The following is a 22,351-nucleotide window of genomic DNA, read 5'->3' as shown; positions in this document are numbered from 1 at the left end:
CTTTTTGTGTGTACTGTTTGTGATGTCTTTTCTACCGAGACTGTTTGTAATGAGGTTCCACCGCTCCTCGGCGAGAACACTCAACTATAAAAAATACAATTTGTGCGCCTCTTTGAATGCTATATAGCGTGCGTAATCGTAAGTTGTTTACTTGTGGCCTAGCGGTCTTGTATCTCACTCACGGAGACAACCTTTTACACTTCTTTGCAAATCTCTTTATGTGCTCAGCTTCGGTTATCAACTTCAGATAAATGAAATCTGGTGTGAATTTTATCGTTTGAGTTCGGATACTGATTACTCGGCGTCAACTGATCAGTACCGGATGTCAAAAATGTATTTATTAAAATTATGTACTTTAAAATTTCACGCGCAATATCAGTTCTAACATGTAAACAGACTTGAGTACCAAACCGTAAAACATAGTGTTTATGTAAACATTCATAGAATTGTTGGCTACCAGCCTAAAGATCAAGATAGATTTATTCATCTTTACTTGTGAAAGACTTCCTCGTTTCGATTTCACCGCTAAAAGCTCGCTTACAAGATCCTTGGTTGCTATAACCGAATAGTTTCAGAAATCCGCTAGAATATTTTTAAAACATTAACGGAGTACCGTTCAGGGACGCTGGTAACAATTAAAGGTGACATCAACGTTGATGCATCAAGGTTTGAAGTCCCGTGGCCTGACAAAATCGCAATTTTGTTTGTCATTGTGGCTGGATAAATCTATGGGCATTTTTACTAGTTAGTAAGTTTATCAAAGTGAATGGCTTAAATGCGTTGTGCACGCGGTCAGGGCCAAAATAAGGCTTAGCATGAAATATTGAAAAAAGAAAACTGCTGGCTTTCCTAATCAGCTTCCTGCACTTTAATTCGGAATATTCAACCATAACGCACTGATTGCGTCAAATGGTACACATTTCTGCGGTGTTACATGTGTACCACCCATGAGTAATATATCATTTTGATAACGAGCATGCCCGAGGAGAACTTCCGGTACGATTTGGAAAGTTAGACACTCAGTTGATTGATTTCAGCGCGAATCGAATCTCGTCTTTTATTAGTTTTACCCAACATAAGATATATGGCAACGGCACATCTTGTAGTCCTGTCCAAATTCTATATAGTAACTTTCACTCCAACTCAAAGCGCAAAGCAAATTTTTTTTTTTGCTTTTGGATTTCGATTTCTTCCCGGTGGACACATTCGATAAAGCCTGAACAGAGTCAGCAAGACCCTCCACTAAGGCCGCATTACACCAGCAAATAACTCAAAACTTGACATACAATCTCGTTTTCGACGTGGATGGGACGGTATCACGAGTTCCCCCTTGGGAATTTTTCTCGTTGGAGAAGTGGCATGCTAGATGTTGAACATGTAAAGAAACAACTTGTCGGGATATTTGTAATTTACTAGTGTCGATGAATTGATAACTTGCACTCGGAAATACATCAGAGACCCCGACACCTCAATTCACAATCTTACCTGAGTACTTCCCTCTAAAACATTACAATACCGCAAGAACTCTTACTTGACACGTACTGTCACGGAGTGAACTCTTTACCGGAAGATATAGCAAAGAACTCAGGTATTGAGCCCTTGAAGAAAGAACTACTTAACGTGGCTTAATATTTTGAACAAATTCCCCTTGACTTTGTATCATTTATAACCATTTTTATGTTCTAAAGATCCTCCAAAGTATTTCCTATATGGCAAGAGGTGGCGCCATAACGGAAGAAAATGATTCTGTCTGCTAGGGAAACTGGGAAATTCTACTACACCCTTACATTTTTTCACATTAACGTAAGGTTATGGTTTTATTTAATGCTTCCCGACGGGAAAAGTGACAGAAAAGGTCAATAACATCAGCAGCAAAAATGCTGATAGTGCATTTCTATGCATAACCAAATGCGTATGACAGCCTCGTAGTCGGACCTAAATTCTGTTTGACATAAAATAGCTTTGAAGTTAGTCTTGAAATTAAGGTCGGCAATCCCAAATGTGGACTCTTCTCCCTCAAACGGTGTTTGGAAACGCTGACAATTTAATTTACCGAGCTAAGTCATTTCGTTATCTATTTCGATCTGACGAAGGGCTAACACTCGAAATGTCAGCTTTACAAACTCTTTACGGACCCCTTTAATTAATCAAGTTACTTTAGCTAGTCTCTATTTAGTAACCTAAAGATTTCTTTCAGTCCCTTTCTGTCGTCCCGAGGGAAGAGATGACATCATTATAAAAAATATTTAAATACGAAAAAAAAAAAAAAAGAAACTGAAAGAATTTTAAAACATTTCTGCTTTGGGTTTTATTACTCGATTTAGGCTTTTTTGAGTCATCATATGAAGTATGAAAAATATTTGTTTTATGGCAGTTAATTGAGGGGGGGGGGCGGAAATTGGGCCCTCTTCGGTGAGAGAAATTTAGGGTGAGGGAAGAAGACTTGATCGCCAACGAACGCACGTAAAATTTAGCAAAATCCGATTGTCGGCCCTTTTACAATGCGATCTGAGTTGCAAAATGTCCATCGCGCACTATTTGCAGAATTTACCACTTCTTTTTCATTTTTTTCTTTTACTTTTTTAAAGTTTGCTCATTTTAGGCTTACCTTCCCTTTTTTTTTTTTTTTTTTAATCTAGCATAACATCCACACAATATGCAGCAAACAAGTACTGAGAATACTAAAACTTATCAGGTAGAATCGAAGTTATCTTGATTAAACACCAAATTCTTCTAACTAATTTACAAGGAAATATGAAGCTGCGAGAGGGGAGAATCAATAATTTGATCCAGGAGTTAAGGGTTAACTGAAGGCCACATTCAAAATAAGTGAATGTCCAGTCTAGAGGCCACGTGGTTGGTTTTCATGAGGGACACCGAGACAGCTTGTCATGCAAAGGTAAGAGAACTAATTGCAAGGCATAATTGTTCAGATTTTTTTTTTTTTTTTTTTATGAGCTTCAAAAGCTACATCATTACCGAAAGTTCTGCTCTAGAGAAGAATGATGAATTTTCGCGCCCATCCGGGCTATGAACTTTACTGAGTGCGTTTGTAAAATTACACTTTGTTTTCGTCACGGAAGTTTCCAGAAAACCATATCCGCTCTGTCTTATGGAAGATCACTTAGAGATGTTTTCAAAGTCACGTCCAGTTCAATTCTCTTGCAAGTTTAATACAGGTTTCTCATTGTGATTTGTTTTCTTTGATCGTGAGTGCGAATTGACGCACTTTTTAACGCTCACGTATACGCAGGACATCATTCCGTAAATCACGATCCACCATCTTGTTGTTCAGTCTTCGACCTCTTTTTGTTTTTGATATTCGTCACGTCGCAAAAGATATAAAATCATTTGCATCAGGAGAAAAACACCGTATTAGCACACAACCTTGCGCCTATAGATCAGTGCGACAGGCGAGCATGACAAAAACTATCAAGAGAGGGTTTTGTAAAGTTTCATAAGGGAAAGCGAGATAATTAAACGCCGATGACAGTTTCGGCTTTGAATGACCTCGACATTTTAATTCCTCTCTCAGTTTTTTGACAGTTTAAGTTGCTGCTATGTTCGATCTCTTTAAAGCGATCCATGACGTAAATGCTACTTCATTTCCACCTCCGGCAGGCTGTAGGATTCAGCTGCTATCAATTTTTATTAAAATTCGGCTATTCTTTAAAGAAATGAAGGAAAATGAAGAAAAAATAAGTTATACGCGCAATGTACACGCGACGGAATAACTTTGAGACAACACCGGCGAAATGTTTTATCCGAACTAAGTAACGGATATCATAAGGGAACTAGGAAATGACTGTTTTCTAGCAGTTTCGAGGCAGCTGTAAATAGTTACTTTATTGGAAAAAGTCGCAGACGTCATTCACAATGGAAAATCAACGTGTATTTTTCAATTTCCGGTCAAGTTTTCCACGCGCGTATTTCGCGCGTGTTTTTCTAGCATGCGCAGTTGGCTTGTTGAGAACATGTAATCATGCGAAAATGGCGGATAAATCGCGAGGGCATAATCGCCATGGAAGTGTTGTACGAATTGGTTACTACAATATCGAAAAGACCATCGGAAAGGGAAATTTTGCAGTGGTCAAGCTTGCTACTCACTGCATCACAAAGGGAAAGGTACGAAGTTTGGCGAAATCCTGGACTTTCATTCGTGACTTCTATGAAAGAATCGTAGCGATATAAAAACGCAACTAGTCTTTACTGTCACTTCCAAGTTTTAAACAGCTATAAGCCAAACTTGGTATTCAAACGGTTGACCGAAACAATTATCTAGTTTGTTATGTTATGTATTCTTTCGTTGTGAAGTGGTTGAAATTTTTTTCCGTTCGCATCTTCTTCAAATAGGTTGCCATCAAAATCATCGACAAAAGTCAATTGGACCAAGAAAATTTAAAGAAAATTTTTCGTGAAGTTCATGTAATGAAGATGCTGGATCATCCTCATATTATTAAACTTTACGAGGTGAGTAATGAGTGTTATTTGTAACAGTATTTTCTCCTCTATACTTGCGGTTTTATTATGCCCTTTGGTCGTTTTTACGATGTCATGTTTATTCCCAGATGGGTACCATCTTTTTCGAATCTTTTCATCTCCGGTGCTAGTCTTTGTGACAGCAATTTTAATGTACTTCTGGGAAAAAAAATTCATTGGAGTCGGTGTGATTTGAAAATCGTGTACGAGGCTTTTTAAAGTAAAGAATGGCTACAATTCTTGTTTCTTCAATTCGTGACAGACAGCGTGTTGCAGCACACAATACCTGTACATTTACAACAGATTGCTTGTCGGCAAGACGAGAAAAGCGGAGTATAGGCCTTACTCATCAAGTGCCCGTGTCACGTTCTGCTTTGTGAGATATCGGAACGGGTTTAGCTCCATCCTAATCAGCGTGGAAGTGAAACTCAGCCGGAAAAATTGTTGCACTTTGCTTTCCTCAGATTCATGTGCATTACCTACACGAATTTCACTTGAAATTTTGCACTGTAATCGTCGCCGGTTTCATGAAATTGCCCCCTCCAAATATGAGCGATCTTCGGTTAATTTTCGCTTTGTATACTGTGGACAATGACCCCATATTGGGCCCAATCTTCATTTTCAAATTTTGAAACGAAATTTACGCTCTTTCATTGCAAAATATTCTTTTTTCGCCTGGAGTGTAAATACACAAATTTTCACCGTCGATGTTTTTGTTTACAAATTGGGAACCGCGGTTGTTTGAAATGGTGTCGTTGCGTGGATTAAACCCAGCTGTAAATTTGCAAATTGTTTTTAAGTTTCTGTGAGCTTATGCTTTCATTTCAGGAAAGGTGTGAACCTTTTAGTGGCGAAACGAGTTTGTTTGAGTCATTACTAACGGTTGAATTTTACCGTCTTACGGATTATTAAACTGCCAGTAATTTAGCCTTATAAATATTCCGTTCCCTTCCTGCTTTGGGGACCAGAAGCGTTGCAATTGCTATTTGTCTGTGCTTGCAACTGCTTTATACGTAGGAAACATCTGTTTTGATCGAAACAATTTATTGGACGTGAGTTCGACACACATGGATGAATCCACAAGATGTATTAACATCACTTGTTCCAGTCGAACAAGACGTTATCTAATCCCCTAAGATTCACCAAATGGCTTTGATTTGCATGTAGAACTTAGCTGCACTTTCATTGTACACGTTTCCCGAGTCACCTAAGCGCCTGAAAAGAATGGGCTATAGGTTTATTTCTCGCAAAGGTTATCAACATTGAACTCGCAGCTGCAGCACCATGCAATCGTTGTACGGACTGTCGACATCATACAAAGTATAATTGTACGTTTTCATACACGATATTTCTTTAGCTTTACTCTACCAACACGAATCTCTTCTCATATTTCACAAATTCCTTGTACAAAATTTTAATTTATCGCCCGAAGAGGTAAAATATCGACTTCAAAGCTACCTTATCAAAGTCTCCAGGCAGGCCGTTTCAAGTGCTTTTAAGAAGTTTATGTAGCCAGGGACTATATTCGCTTGTGATCAAACAATAGAGAGCTATCGCCATAGCTGCTGACACCATAAACTGATGCTGTAAATATTTTCAATGAATTGGATACAAATTCCTTTGGTCTTTAAGTTTAGAATAGAGATCTTATTTCTGTAGTTATATAATTTAACATGTTCAACTTGAAGTTTCCCCAAATCCAATTTTAAGACTGAATTTTTATGGACATTTTTAGTGAAGACTTTTTCTGAAATAAAATTTATCATTGTAGAACTGATTGCTAATAACAGATAAAAAACAAATGCTATATGTTTAACATGCATCAGAAAAAATTAAAATCACTCTGGTACAAGCAATAAACTCGTATGTATAATAAGTTTAGTTCTTTACCAATTAAAATTTCTTGTCGAGCAGACAGTATCTTTTAATCTTGGTTATTTTCCTGGTTTTGTCTAATACAATCAAGGTCTTACTAGGATTATTGATGTGTTGTCATTTACAAGAAGTACAAGGTACACTGTATATATTTGCCTACAATGCAATTATAGAAAACTGTGTCATTTGCAAATGCAAGTTTATTTTGAAGATTGGAGATTTTTTTTATTTTTTGGTGGTCCAAATAAATTTTGCGGTGGAACATTGCATGAAATTTTAGCAAGGAACTAATTTTTGCAATTTGAAAGAAATATTACAATAATATTTGCGGGTTGCCAAGCATTTCAAGTGACACATTGACAGAGTCCATAGTAGATGATGCATTAGATATTTTGAGCGATTCTGAATTTGAAGAGTGCATGCATAGTTTTTCAATTGACGTAGAGTATTGATTCCTGTTTATTTTTATGTTACGTTACATTTTTCAGCAGGAGCTTTTTCTGGTGAATCCGGGAACAATTTGTACAATGTGACGATATCAAAACCGAGAAATTGTCAGCCATACAGTAATTCGAAATTGATATTCTTATATGTTACTGTTGCATGTCAGATCTTTGATGCTGTCTGATTTGCCTACAGAATATTTCTTGATATGTCTGTTCCTTTTTTTTTTAACTGTGTGAAACCTCTTTCAATTTTTAAAGAGAGTTGCGTAAGGCAGATGAATAACAAAAACAGAGTGCACTTATGTAAACACAATGCAAAGATAGCTAAGGATGAAGAAGATAAATTAGATTGTAAGTGATAGAGCTTGAGGGGTTTGGTGTGAATTTTTAAAGGTTCTTAATATGCAAACTGTGATTAAAAGATGTAAAGGTGATTTACAGCAAGTTAAAGGGTATGTGATTGATATCAGAATTATGGTATTATGTATTAAAAGGATTAAGTACTATGAATAACTTTTATTGTGAAATGGCATCAATGGTTCAGTTCCTCAGGGGGGATCAAGTTTGATCAAAACATTGTGCATGCACATGCTCTTTGGTTATCATTTTTATTTCTTCCTGTGGTCATAGTTGGCTGCAGGAAGGTTATTTACTGAATTAAGAACTGTTACAAAATTTATGCTTTAAAAGTGATCTCAAATTAGTTGGATTACTGCATATGTGCTCCTGTGTCACTTTGGTTGCGATGTGATATACATGTATCACATAAAGCTTTGCCACCATTGTTGTTGCAAATCAGCACAATGGGCTATTTCAAGAGACATCGTGGTTGCCATACAGTAAACTTTATAGCAGTTTCAATTATATCAATATTCATCTGATTCAGTTTAACCATGTGTGGGATAGCAACTGGAGTCATTTTTTTTTTCTGTTTGGATATTTGTACAGTGGGAAAAAATGTTATTGTCACCTGAAAGATATTTTTCCATGAACAATTAGATTCAATGGCTGAAGACATGCAACTTAACATGTAACTCTGCTTAACTTGTTTGCATAATCAGGGCTTGCTCTAGTGCTTGACAGTAGAATGCAAATGAAAGATAGGCTGCGGTATTGTCATAGAAGCTATGTTGTTTCATCTGATCACCCACAAGACTAAAATCTTTTCTGTTAATATGTCACAGGTGTTCCACAAAATAATTGCTTGCTAATTTTTTTAGAAAATTCTGCACATGGAATTGATCCTTACAGCTTAACCTGTTGCTGGTAAATTATGCATTCAATTCTGTTCTGAAGCTGGGAAATGGTGGGAGAACAATTTTTTTTTCATGGTATTTGAATAAATGAACAGTTTTTTCATCAGCGCTCATGGTAAAATGGGATGGAAGTGGGTGACTCAAGGTGTGAGACACACACAGCGGTTTTTGCGGGATACCAGCTTTTTCTTAACAGCTCTTATGATGTTCTGCTCTCTTGGAACCACAACGGAATCCACATGGTAAATGATAAAAAGTAACCAAGCTTTCCTGAGAGAAATGAATTACATTTGTGAAAATAAGATTTATTCTTCTAGATAAAGAATAACTAAAGAAAGTTATATCATTGATTATGTGTAAATGAAGTTTGTCTGCCCTGCTTGTATACATCCTTTAGGGTTCATGTACGTAGGTGACAACTTTTTTTGTGGTTCAATGTGTAAATTGTCTCAGAAGGTAGTACATTCTCCACTTATTTTTTATCCTTCCTGCTGGTCATGGGGTGGCATTTCCTGCGTTAGACAAATGCATTGTGAAATGCGGTTAAGTTTATCGGAGTGCGACAAAATGCTTTCTCCATATTTCGTCTGCTAGCACAAGCACATTGTCTTTCTGGTTTTTAATGTTTCAGCGGATTTGTTCTTAAATTATCTGGAGACCATGGAAAACAGAGTATGTCTGGCATTCCATGTATTATGTAGGTTTATTTTACTTGTCATTATGAACCAAATTTATATCTTGTTAAAAAATTATTCACTGAGGTTTTTTTTTTATCTCAAAACTGAATATGTTTCAAAACAAAAGTTTGAAAGAGCAAACCAATTTTTGCAAGGTAAAGAGGTGCACTTTGTATAAATTAAAACACCATTGGTTTCAACAAACAGCCACAAAAAAAGCTGAAATTAAAGCTGAAATAATATTTCATTTGTCTTTCAGGAAAGTTATAGAAAAGATCAGAAGCTCTACTGAGTAAGGTTCAAAAAACTTTTTTGAAAAGCCATACGCCAGCTTCATTTGAGGCAAACTGAATAATTATTGTCGTAAACCTAGAGGCCTTTTTGAAACCATATTTGGATGTTGATCTGTGACTGCTATATCTAAGAAAGTGTTTCCTTCCAACCTTAGGGAAAGTCATAAACTACCAGCACAAATTTCGTTGTTGAGAGTTTTCTTCTTTATTTTAAGTTTCTTTCATTTTAAATGCAAAACATGTATAGCCATAACCAGACTGCTGGTGTGCTCATAATGTAAAATTTTTTCAAGCATGTATCTGTTGCACTGTTTCCTAGTCAGTCACAATACGGAGAGGATTGATAAAACAAAAATGTGGTAGAAGACAAAGACTAGTGACATGCAATTGATTCTTGTTTCTATTGCTAGGAGATTCTAAAATAATTAAGTTTATCAACTGAGTTGTTAAATTAATGTAAATTGGCCAAGATTCTAAAGCTGCAAGATTCAAAAGCTGACATTTCAAACCTTGGTCCTTCCTCATTTGCTCTGATGGAGGGCTCATGCTTGAAATGTCAGCTTTGGAAACTGGTAATGGTGGCCAGTTTGCATGAACAACCCACTTGGTAAAACCAATTGAAATTACATATATCTTGCAATACCCTCCACTGACACGGCACCACATTTTCTTAAGAAACATACCTCTTATATAGATTTTAAAGTAACTGTGCACTTTGAGATCATCCTCATCGTATGGTAACATTCTGTCAAATATATTACTCATCTCTCCAAAGGTCTTATGGTACTGTATGTGTATAACAATTATATCACATGCCATGCTGCTTTTACCTAAGCGGTACTGTACTTCATGAACCAAACTTTGCTTTCACCAAGGCCAACTTCACAATGTAGGTTTTGGCATAGGCTATCTGCAGTTGAATTAAATCTAAAACTTTAACAAAATACAAAAATCAGGGCTTGACACTGACTTTTCAACTCACTAGCCAAGTGGCCAGTGACAACTCCGATGTTACGACAATTTCAGTTTGTTTACTAGCCAAACTGGTCAGTGGAAATTGAAAACCACCAGCCAAAACTGAATTTCTACTAGTCTGTGGCTAGTTGACTACTGTTAGTGTTGAGCCCTGAAAAAGTTAAATTTGTTTCAAGGATTTGAGACTGTGTGGCATGGGTTTGTTCAGTGTTGCGATATTTCTTGGGCAATCTTTTGGTATAATCAGGGTTCAAAACAACCGCCAGTCAATGTACCATAAGTTCAAGTTCACTCTCAACGAAACTCTGAGTACTTACAACCAAAACCACTTCCACAGGGAAGTTATAAATTTATCCAAAACTACAGGTGTATGCACAGATTAAGATCACATTTTGTTTTTTTTATCATTTCTGCAAGTAATGGTTTACTCAGTTTTGGTTGCCTTGCTCTACAAGTTTTAAGTCCAGTCGATATATATATAGCAAACCCAAGAGACACCTGTAGCAATCAAAACTTTTAAGGTCTATGGCAATGAGGGTTTGGACATACAAGGTTTTATTAAAAACTGGATCATTTGATAATGCAATTCAAGACTTTTTATAGGCTTAGCCATTATGGTATATGAGCCAATATACCATAATCTAATATCTGTACATTGTAACATCCGGTTTCTTCTTACAAATAAAGTTGAGAAGATTTGTCTAGTATCTTGGGGGTGTTTGTTTTAATAAAACAATTATTCCACTTGCGCTTGTTGGATATGAGATGATTATAGCCAACTCGGAGCTACACGTCTCGTTGGCTATCTATCATCTCATATCCAATGCGTGCTCATGGAATAATTGTTAATTACAGCTGTATTTGAAATACTGTCTGGTACTTATTATCCAACTGTGCTTCGCAGAGAACAAATAACATGCAAGATGAGTACAAATATCATGCAATATTTGTACTCCACGAAATTCGCCCACACTTAAGTAACAATTTGGTGCAATGGATAATAAATCTCGTTTTTTACTTGTTCTTTGTATTTTGACTCACTCAACAGGCTCATCAAAATACAGCACAACTCATAAAATACTCAGTGATAGTACACAACAAAACATGTAGTAAGATGAGTGGTCAGAAACAATCGTGAATTAGCAGAGCTTAAATTTGTTTGAGCCCTTGTTACACGGCAATGACTACCATGTATTTAAAGACTAATTGTGTCGCAATGCCCATCGCTTGCGACCTTTATGCTAATTATTTTACACCATACCTCAATTTTTCTTTGTTCTTGGTTACATTGTTTCATTTGAATACATGGCATGTGTCTCAGACATGCTTGTGTTTGTTTATTGTCTTGAAGTTAATTGTCTACTGAACATGTTACCATGTGTCTGTTCCGTAACAGGTCACAGATGACGTCAGAATGTGGTAAGAACAAAGCAGTGGCAGCCAAGTGTAACACTGTTGATGTCGCCACATTTTGACTTTGTATGAGGTCTATTACTAAACAAATGCAGGGCAACATGGAACCTATTTGTTTTGATATAAAACTAGAAGCATAACTGCGTGAATTCTGGCCTCTTTGCTTTGGAATGTTTACAAAGGCATGTTATCTGACAAAGAGTATTGTTTAATTTAATTTCAGCTTGTTATCCGAAAATGCTAGACATCTTTTAGTGTGGGTTTATTACGAACAGTGTGTGCTTTTGTATGTAGTTTGCATGTGTTAGAAAACATATTTACCCTTGAATCACAGGGCATCTTTCTGTTCGCCATGATAACCATATGCTTTGAAGCTTACCTGAGTATATACTTCATGATTGAATGCTGTATAGTTGTTTTCTTACTTCGCAACTGAAAAAGCATACACAGCGCATGCGCTTTACTTGCTAGACTGCGTTTTGTGTCTCAAGACAGAAAATGACCAAGCCCAATTTATAATTCGGGCATTCCACAATAAGCCCAAGTAATAAAGCAGCAAAATGCTATTAGTGGTGATGTCAGCTATGCATCTGTCAACCTAAAGATCTTATTTAAGAAGAACTAGTCAAAAGGCTTGCGTAATTCAGCGTATTCCAGTCTTAATAAAATCAGTCATACATGTATATTTGTGAATGTGATGCCCCCTTTTTTGTACAAAAATACTCATCTTGTAAAGGAGAATCAAAAAGTGAGCTTAAAAAAGAAAAGTTTCCATTGCATTTCTCACGAGAAGGCACAAAACTTCTTAAAAGTTATTTTAATAATCAGCACTTTTACTACCCACGTGGTGAGCACCTTCTTCTCATTCAGTCGGCGGTTGTAGCTAAGAAATAACACTGCTGGCTGAAATTTCAATTCATGCGGCTCAAACGTGGGGAACGATTGTAAGTGTGTAACCTTGGAAGTGCCCGCTGGCCAAAAATCCAGCCAGCAATTGCTGCTTTTTCATCTGGCAAATTTTGGCAGCTAACACACAAAACATGGATCTAAAACTCTCTGACTGATATCCTCCATTTTTTCACATGTAGCTGGAAATCAACCTTCATCTCTGCAGAAAAACTTAAAATAATACTTTGTTAAGGAAGATAAATGCAATGAAAAGGGAACAAGGATTGTGAGGGGGAAAGAAGATTAAAAACTTGGAAATAGTATTTGAGGAAGCTTGATTAGCCTTGCAGAGGTTATCTTGGAGCTTCATGTCTATGTCAAAAACATCTCGTTCAAAATCAACAAAGGTACATAATGTTACCTTTTGGTTTTCACTCTAAACAGGTGATGGAATCAGACAGGATGATGTATTTAGTCACAGAACATGCAAGCAAAGGAGAAATATTTGGTGAGTTCATCCCATCAGCTTAGTTCACACAAACTCTCAAGAATTATTGACATGTAACTTCTCCCATTAATTTCCATACATTATCTAGCAAACAGGCAATGAGAATACTTAAACTAATCAGATGGAATTTTTTTTTTCTTTACATCAAACAGCAAATTCTTGTAACCAATTTAAATCTACAAGGAAATGTGTTGCAGCCAGAGGGGAGAATTAACCATAAGACCTTGGAATTAAAAGGGATCTAATTCCTGGAAAAGAACTTATTTTTTGCAAGTTACAGTAGCATGATATTTTGTCTTATCGAGATTTTAGGTTACGTGGTACAAATATAATGCACTTTCTTTGTACATAGTTATTTTTTTCACTTATACTTCTTCAATTGTGTTGGTTTAGATTATCTAGTTGCACATGGTAGAATGTCTGAGAAGGAAGCAAGGAAAAAATTCCTGCAAATTGCATCAGCTGTTGACAGTTGTCATAAGCAGTGTGTTGTACATCGAGACTTAAAAGTAAGGACTTTGGAATTTCTTGTGTGAGACACCTTTACTGGGGCTTCATTTTGATGCACGAGACATACATGGAAATGTTGGTCTCATATGAAACGTAGCTTCTGTTATCATTTTATCTGTCTGTAACCTTCATAGAAAGGAGAGATATTTTAGGGTCAAATTTTCTTGTCTCAAGGTTCTCCTCTAACTTAATGTCCCATTGTACAATATAAATGGTACAGTTCAATTTAACTGCTTGATGCAAGTACAGTGTATATTGTAACCAGGTACATCTGTTCAGTGTATATCCCTATAAAATCTGGGAGACACTTAGTTAACCTGATAGGCAAAGTTGGTTGAATCTACATCAAGGTAAAGTGCCTGGTAATATTGCAACACACAGTACACTCTTTATCTCAGCTTTGTGACATAAGCCCAGGGTAGCAAGGAGGTTGACTGTAATAATCTAACATTCCATCCAGCACAACCAGCTATTTGGTATATGTAAGCGGGAATGATAAGAGTTTTTTTTTTTTTTTTTTTTTTTTTCCTGCTGAATGTTTTGCTCTTTAAGCATCAGTTACTGTACATACAGTATGTCAGCCACTTTGTAGGTGGGTCTTGAACTTTCTCAAATTTGGAACACATAACAGTTAGCCACTGAAGAGATTTTTATTAAGGCTTGACCATTTCCACCATGACATCAGTATGCATATTCTCCATACTGTTCTCGATACATTTCCTAAGGTGCTGACAAGGAGAATTTGTTTAAAATCAAGCGCTTCTTTAGTTTGTGATCATTTCCTCTATTCTGGTGACTTGAATAGGTGACTCAGGGGTGATGTTGTAAAGGGAAATTAGATGCTAGTCACTTTTAGGCCCTTGACCCCTGTGAGTGACAAATATGCAGTTTCTCCGAAAAAATATCACCACTCAATCAAACATGAATGCAGTGAGAAGGAAATGATTGCCAGCCAGATTGGGGTAGCAGGGTTGGTGTAGTGGTGAGAGCGCTTGCCTTCCACCAATGTGTGTGTCCCAGGTTCGATTCCCCGACCTGGCGTCAAAAGTGGATTGAGTTTGTAGGTTTTCTACTCTGCCCTGAGAGGTTTTTCTCCGGGTACTCCGGTTTTCCCCTCTCCTCAAAAACCATCATCATTTGAATTTATCTAATTTAGAGTTTATTTGCATTTACACACGACGCCGCAAGCTGTTCAGCTTTAAACATTATAGTGTCTAAATAAAGGTGTTATTATTATTATTATTATTATTATTATTATTATTATCAATATTATTATTATTATGCTAAAAATTCTCTTGAGTTTTTTTAAACAAATTCTCCTTGTCAGGACCATATGAAATGAACAAAAAACAGTCATGAAAATATGTTTACTGAATATATGCGCAGAGGGTTGAGTGCTCTTGGAAAACGTTTTTTTTTTACCTTTTCAGGCAGAGAATCTCCTATTGGATGAGAATTTTAATATTAAAATCGCAGGTAGGCATTTTTTTTTTTTTTTTTTCAGGAGCGTAAATTTTGCTGCATAAGCGAATATGATACATGTAATATGAAAAAAAAAATTTTAAATTTCATGTAGGCATATTTTTTTAGGACAGTAAATTCTACTGTACAGGTGAATGTGGTAGATGTAATAGGATAAATTTTATTTCCCATCGCATCTGAAAACAGCGTGTTTCTTCATGTTCATAGATTTTGGATTCAGTAACTTATTTCAAGAAGGAAAGCACCTGAAAACATGGTGCGGAAGTCCTCCTTACGCAGCTCCGGAGCTCTTTGAAGGGAAAGCATACTGTGGACCGGAAGTAGACATTTGGGTGAGTAATACATGATGTACTAAACCGTGCTACATCGGGTACATATTCCGGGTTTGTTGAGAAAGAATTGGAGCCTTTTGGACATAGGGAACAAAGAAAAATTTCCCACGGAATTTTTTTAACAGTGGAAGGGAAAAGTCTTATCTTCATAGACGTTGTCGAAGAGAAACTGTACGAAAAACTTATCACCACGAAATATCCCTGGGAGGCGCGCTGGTCTGGTCCGGGTTCGAGCCCCGGCCGGGGACATTGTGTTGTGTTCTTGGGCAAGACAGTTTACTCTGCCAGTGCCTCTCTTCGCCCAGAAGAATTATATGGGTACCGGCGAATTTAATGCTGTGGGAATAACCCAGCGATGGACTACCATCCCATCCAGGGGGGGGGGGGGAAATTACTCAAAGCCGCTTCATGCAACTGAAACCGGAGCTAAACGCCGGCCCGAAGGGCCACATGGCTCGTAAGTAGGCTTTTGTACCTACCTACGAAATATCCCTACTAAGTTCACTTGAGCACAGAAAGTTCCCCACGGAATTTTAAAACAGTTTTACCTTTTAGATGTTGTCCAAAAGCTTACTTGGGTGATGAATTTAGAGAGCAAGCCCTCCTCAACACGTGAATTTACTTGGGAAGCTACGTTAATGTTCGTGAATAGGCGGCTTTCATTTGGATGTAAAGCAATTTTAATTTGTTTTGCTTTACCTCGTTTTGTGGTCCAGAAAAAACTCGCGCTACCCTCTCGATCAATCTAATGCAAAACTATAACAGACGCGCCATGGTAAATGGCGTTTTCCTTCATTACTTTGGAGCCCCTTTTTATTTTATATGGGTTTGTCATTTTCAGAGTTTGGGCGTGGTCCTTTATGTGCTGGTGTGTGGCGCTTTGCCATTCGATGGCAGTACTCTGCAAAGTTTGAGATCCCGTGTGTTGGATGGCAGATTCAGAATTCCCTTCTTCATGTCTCGAGGTCAGTAAGTTTACTTACAACATAATTGAAAATGAATAACAATGAATGAGATGAATTTGCTGCCTCACCTGAAATTGCTCCTTGTGTGGTTTGATTTAAATGTTGGCACGCTGTGCTTTCATAATCTGAATTAATGCTGAGTTTAAATCAGACCCAAACATTGTCTGTAAATGGGCTTTTAATGGTCGCTCTCTCTGGGGGGTTCATTCTCAGACTAATAATTAATGTTAGAACCACCTTGAAGAACAAAGTAAACAGTACCACATGGAAGAGCTGATCAGTAGGTTTAGTAATTTAAACCATCTTTTGCACTGTAATAAAGATAACTGCATAGGGGTAAGAGCATTTACTTCGTATTAACCCAGTCGAGGTTCGCATTGTGAGTTACTAACAGAGTTTTCCGCTTCGGTTCTTGGCCTTAGCATGAAGCGTGTGGGCCACAAATAGGGTGGAATAAAACGAGGTTCCTTAACGAATAGTACGGACCGAAAAAGCGAGAGTTGTGAGATATTTGTTAGATCAACGCGTTCAAATAGAAAAAGAGAGATTTCAAATCAAATAAGTTATTTAATTTAGAGTGACGTGCAGTGAAATACGGCCCGCTAAATTGACCAATCATAGCGCACGTTCTAACTGAGCGGTACAATAGTTTGGAAGCTTTCAATTGAACGGTAAAAGGGTTTTACCCACAGGAAAGTTGGAATTACCTTGCCCAGCATGAGAGTGCAGTGTTTTATTTCAATGGTCACGCTTTGAGGTTTCAGCCATAGAATATATATAAATAGAACCAAGTTGTCAGACATAACAAGTTCAGATAGAAAAACACAGACGTGGGAATAATAATGAACCAAGAAGAAACAGTGATGAAGAAGATTCGCGTTCACTGCAAGAAAAATCTGGTAAAATGTAGGCTGCAGGTTTGAAGATGCACAAATGACCAGGCAGCTTTTTATCTTTGACATATTCGTCTTCTTTCTGCGAATTTTCAAATATAGCCATCAGACAAAAAATAATTTGTTTCGTCTGTATTCACACCTCATTGCCTCGCTAAAATCACGCGAACAGATGCGATCGATGTGCCCTTTCCTCCTGCGGGTCAATTCCCAAGTGATAGGTTTATCGCTTGAAAGATTTGGCAACATTAAAGTGAAATAAATTCAGTCGGACACAGTCTGGTGGAGCGCTGGAGGCAGGCACTTTCCTTTCGTGGATCGAGGACTACACGCGGCGGTTACGTGGCCCTTGTCTAGGTAAACTTCGGGAAGGAGTGTTCTCTTTTCTTTCCTCGCTCCGACAACATGGTTGCCACAGGTCAAGAAAAAGTCAAGAAGAAAAAGAGAAATCTTCAAAGTCAGGGAAACGTCAGGGAATTTCCCTTTGAGTGGAACCCAAGCCTCGTGTCTTTCTTGGACTGAAAAAAAGGTGGCGAAATCGCTTAGGGGTAAACTGCGTTAGACTTGCATCCTGACCAGATGGACTAGACTTCCTTGGTGCTTCATACCATAGAAACCGGCAGTCACATGACCAACAAAATAGTCTGCAGAGCAGATTTGCATCCTGATCAGATGGACTAGACTTCCTTGTTGCTTCATACCGTAGAAACCGATAGTTATGTAACCAACAAAGTAGCCTGCAGAGCAGACGTGATTTTGACTAGCGAGTGCTCAGTATGTTCTTAGCAAAAATTATTGCGTTCGTCAAAGAAAGCTTTCATAGCGCAGTCGAAATCGACATTCTTCGAATTTTTTGACATGTATTCATCGTTACAAATTTGGCACCCGCGAAAAATTCTTCAGGGGAAAATTTTTCACATGCAAATGACGTCATTGCAATCGGCCATGTGCTTTGTCTGTCTCACGGTTCGAACGCATCTCCCTAATCTTTGATTACTACTAATCTTTAATTTTAATGGAATCGGAAGGCTGGGGAGAGAAAGAAATTTGTTAAAAAGGGTTTTAGCGACAGTGAAAAAATAAGGATGGGGATGAGGGTTGGGTAATGGTGGCTCTTCCCGCCTCCTCCCCCGACCGTCGGTTTTAACTCCAAATTAAACTTGGCCGGTTGAATATACGATCGCGCGCTTCTTAATGTCAACTCGCCCTAATGAGACACCTATACTGCAGGCAACCAACAAAATGACTCACTATACCAATTTTGTCCTTATTTAGAATGCGAGCATCTCATTCGTCACATGTTAGTTCGTGATGTGGCTAAGAGGTACACCATGGTGCAGATTATGAACCACAAGTGGCTCAACGAGATGACTGAGGAAGACAAAGCCAGCGCTCTTGCGACAGATACGATACCTGACTCGGAGCTCACTGAAGAAGTCTTAACAATTATGCAAAGCAGAGGAATTGATCGGGAAAAGGCTATCCAGGTGCTAATTTTTATTTCACTGTGTCCTCAAGTTTTATTGCCTTCTCTTTGGTAGCTCTACTTGGTAGCAATTCTTAAACTTTTCAAGTTTCATCCCGATGAGAATTTGTTTGGTGGTATGTATGGATTATGATGCAACTAGGAGTGCTTTCCGATTGATTGGTTGATGTCAAAATACGCCAGGAGAAGGCAGATTCTCCTTCCAGTCTGTGCTTAATTCCCCAACAACATGGCAACGAGAATTTTCTGGAGTAGAATTTCCCTTAGTTCCAAATATGTCTTGGGAGTTTCTTCGTCGAGTCGGGTATACTAGCAAGCATTCATGTTGACAAGTCGAAGCATATCTTCTTGTTCAGTTCGAAGAGAAAGACTTGTCAGGTGGAAACGAGAACGAAATTTGTAGGGGGTAGATAACTTGAAATAGGAATATTTTTTAAGTATATTGCAAAGGACTCGTGTCTAATTGTAATTCAGCAAGGTTTTTCTGGAAAAGTGGACATGTTTCATTGTCATTTGGACGTGTTTCATTGTCAAGCTAGTTATCAAATTTCAAACTCTTGCGAACGTAATTGTGACTAAATGTACTCGATAAATGTCGCGACTTACATCAGTTTCCTTGTTACCGTTGCAGTCGCTTTTCAAGAAGGACTATGACCAGTTCTCCGGTATTTATTTCACACTTCTGGAAAAGCTCAAAAGATCTGCGACCTCGTCACACGATCCTTGCGCTAACATAACAGCCATATCTGGCAACGCGGGTGATTCAGAAATGATGGAGACTGAAGACGAGTTGGTTGGGACTGAGAAGCCGTCTATGAATGTTCCTACTGTTCAAGTGACCCCTGATTCGCCCACAAGGCGAGTGAAGCCCCTCCAGGACCAGTGGGACCTTACGCAGGAGGGTGATGAAGAAGACGATAAGATGCCGGACGAGATCCCTCCGAGCTTGAAGACCTATCTGGAGAAACGGCGGCACACTCTGACTGCTGTGGATCCTTTGATGGAACCGGAGCTACGAGAGATGCTCGCTCAGAAATTCGTCCAACAGCCCTTGAGTCCTCTTAGTCAGGCCGCTGAGGATGCATTCCACAGTGCTTTAGGATTGAATCCAGGTTTGCCGCCATATTCGCCCACACTGGACCTGTCTTTGGCATACAAGGAGCAAATTCTTCAGGTTCCCAGTGTGTTCCAGCTTAGACCGCCCTTGGGGAGAAGGGCCTCCGATGGACCAACGAGCTTAGCAGCCGGAATTGCGCAGTTTAATGCTCTTCGTGCCATGGCTGGATTAGGAGACGATACTCAGGGTCATACAGGCTCACTTAGCGGTTCGCCGTTAAACAGCCATAATCCACTTGTGTGTCAGTCACCGTTTTCGGTTTCACCCGGACCATCGAGCCCTCAAATAAGTGAAGGAGCAAACGATAGCGGCTCAGATCAGGAACCTGATCAAGACGCCATTGCACGGTACATGGCGTGTCGAGGGGCACGGCAACGTCACACCTCACCTAATGAAATGCCAGATGACATGCTTCAACTGCGGTTATTACAAGTGCCGTTGAAAACCAGACGGACTATGTTTCCCCCAGCAAGGGACCGCCCAGGACGGGAGGGATTCATAACTACCCCCACCGGGATTCGATACAATGGGTCAAGACGAGCTTCAGATGGAGCTGCTTCGGTGCTAGCCTACAAGCAGCATATGGAGCGCATCAGCGGTAGCGGGTCCAAACGAAACAGCCTTCGTGAGCTGCAAGAAGAGTGCCTGCAACTCCAGCAGCAATATGGCCGAGTTGCTGAAGCAGAACAGCAGCGTAGACAACAGGAACAACACGAGCTTCATCTGCAGCAGCAGTTTTACAGCAGAAGGGCTTCTGACAGTGCTGACTCATTAGCCGCCACACTCGCTCAGTTCCAGCAGCAGTACGCGCCTGCTCATACGAGTCAAGAGTTGGACTTGGATGGGCAAAGAGCAGAAGTACTGCTCCAGAGTTCCGTGGAAGATTTGGAGGAAATTCCAGCCCAATCGTCGATGGAGCACCAAGATCTTCTTCACAAGGAAATGCAACGGTTGAACATTGAACACTGCACTCCATCACCTTTCGACTCCGCAGGGATTATCCATTCCACGTCTGGTGGAATAGGTCCGGATCCTTCTGCTCTTTCCACTCTGGCACAAAATCTTGCCACGAACTCGCCAAGAAATAGTCTTCTTATCGAGGACTCGTCGCCTGCATCTTCTACAGAGACATCAAATTTTCTCTCGCAGAATGTTTTGTCGACGCAAGCAAACACGACCTCGTTTCTATCCGATGGCGTCGCATTATCGTCTCCAGTTCCTTCGCCACCGCCGTCACCCCTTATATCAGCAGTACCCCTCAATCAGCGGTATCCCATACCTAACATCACCACTACTACCTCAAGGACTGCGTCAAACGGTAGCTTGGCGGAGACAGTAGCAGATACGGGAACCATTCCGCCAATTCCCACTAGTTTGCCGGCTGCTATGTTAGGAAATTCTGTTATAAATGAGAATGATCTTGAAGAGTTGGCTAGGGCTAGTAGATGGGGACTCGGCACGCTGCCCCTAACCCCTGCAACACTTCTCGGGACAATCGGGACAAATCCCACGGCTGCGTTGCACACGGGAAACGTCGGGCAGCGATCGCCCATGCATCACCGTCGACATCATACGGTACCTTCGGCGCAAGATGCATGGAATTCTATGGACTTGCTCAGAAGGGCGACCGCCAATAACGTTTTATCGCAAAACCAAGCTAGGGACATGTTAAACAACAATATTAATTTGGAAGAAGGGCTAGGAATTAGGGACGGTCTTCTATATAGAACTTTTTCTCCCAACGGAACAATCCATCAAGACTCTTTACTCAATTCGCTTAGCAAAGGAGATGGTTCGTCTGACTTGGCGCAAACGAACACCTTGCGTATGGCATTTTCTGTTAATATGACTTCTAGCAAGTGTATCCCTGATATTATCAGTGAAATAAGGAGATCGCTGGATCAGCGGTCGGCCAAGATTGCTTACGAACAGTCGGAGCAGACATTCACCCTACAGCAGGGGGCTGTTTGTGCTGAAATTGAAGTCTGCCCCCTCCGGGAGAATCTTAACGGATTGCGCTTGCGACGAGTCAGCGGCAACCAGTGGCATTACAAGAAACTTTGCAACGAGGTTCTAGCGGGGATGAACCTGTGACGTGACAGAATGTGTACTGCTCGAATTGAATTAATAATTAGGTTTTCTTTAAAACGAAGATTGCGTGACAGTTGACGTGGAGGGAGTGTAGCGCAATACACTCATCTTTCACTTGCGTGACTTTGAGGTAAAGTGCTTTTATCGTGAATTTATTTCTTTGCTGAAGAAGAAGTTATACCCTAAATTAGGAGTAGATAATTTGTCTTACATAGCTCAAAAGTAAAAGTTGTTCTCTTTCGTTTTCGTTGTAGGAAAGTTTTTTTTTCCTTCCTCTCTATTCGTTAAAGTCAAAAAATGATTCACGAGAAGTGTTTGGTGCTTGCAAATCAAGCGATCCATCTTTAGTTATCATTAAGCCGAATTTTCCATTTGGAAATAATTTTCTCGAAATTAACGTTAAATACCGATTCTTTATCCTGAAATTACAGAACTGATTGAACGCCCCTTGTATTTTCACTCCGTTTTCCAGTAAACATGTCAAGAGAATCCAACGGATATTTGCTTAAATTTACTGCAAATTCTCTAAATTATTTAACAAAGAAGCATAAGGTTGGTAGAAAGGAAAATGTTTTGACCAGATTTGCTGAGACAAAGGACTAATTGCGAAAATATAAGGGAACTCAAGCTCTCAAGAATTCTCCCATCTCCCTCCCCCTCATCTG

At 39.1% G+C, this 22,351-nt stretch overlaps 1 protein-coding gene across 1 annotated transcript; it reads left to right on the top strand.

Moving 5' to 3' along the window:
- Window positions 1–3,953: 3,953 nt before the first annotated feature.
- LOC111339692 (serine/threonine-protein kinase SIK3) lies at window positions 3,954–22,184 on the top strand. The gene is made up of 9 exons (XM_088726525.1): window positions 3,954–4,125; window positions 4,354–4,470; window positions 12,747–12,810; window positions 13,204–13,319; window positions 14,751–14,796; window positions 15,010–15,134; window positions 15,976–16,099; window positions 18,268–18,479; window positions 19,110–22,184. Exons 1-9 carry the CDS (start codon window positions 3,991–3,993, stop codon window positions 21,687–21,689), a joined length of 3,519 nt encoding a protein of 1,172 aa, XP_088582651.1. The 5' UTR covers window positions 3,954–3,990; the 3' UTR covers window positions 21,690–22,184.
- Window positions 22,185–22,351: the final 167 nt, after the last annotated feature.

Source organism: Stylophora pistillata, chromosome 7 (assembly GCF_964205215.1).
Source record: "Stylophora pistillata chromosome 7, jaStyPist1.2, whole genome shotgun sequence".
Classification (NCBI taxonomy): Eukaryota; Metazoa; Cnidaria; class Anthozoa; order Scleractinia; family Pocilloporidae; genus Stylophora; species Stylophora pistillata.
This window is presented reverse-complemented; position numbering and strand designations above follow the sequence as displayed.

Excerpts from the sequence above, each read along its gene's own strand:
- LOC111339692 (XM_088726525.1), top strand. The coding sequence starts at position 3,991 with ATGGCGGATAAATCGCGAGGGCATAATCGCCATGGAAGTGTTGTACGA. Across the intron at positions 4,471-12,746 it reads ATATTATTAAACTTTACGAG|GTGATGGAATCAGACAGGAT; the intron begins GTGAGTAATGAG and ends CACTCTAAACAG. Across the intron at positions 15,135-15,975 it reads GACCGGAAGTAGACATTTGG|AGTTTGGGCGTGGTCCTTTA; the intron begins GTGAGTAATACA and ends TGTCATTTTCAG.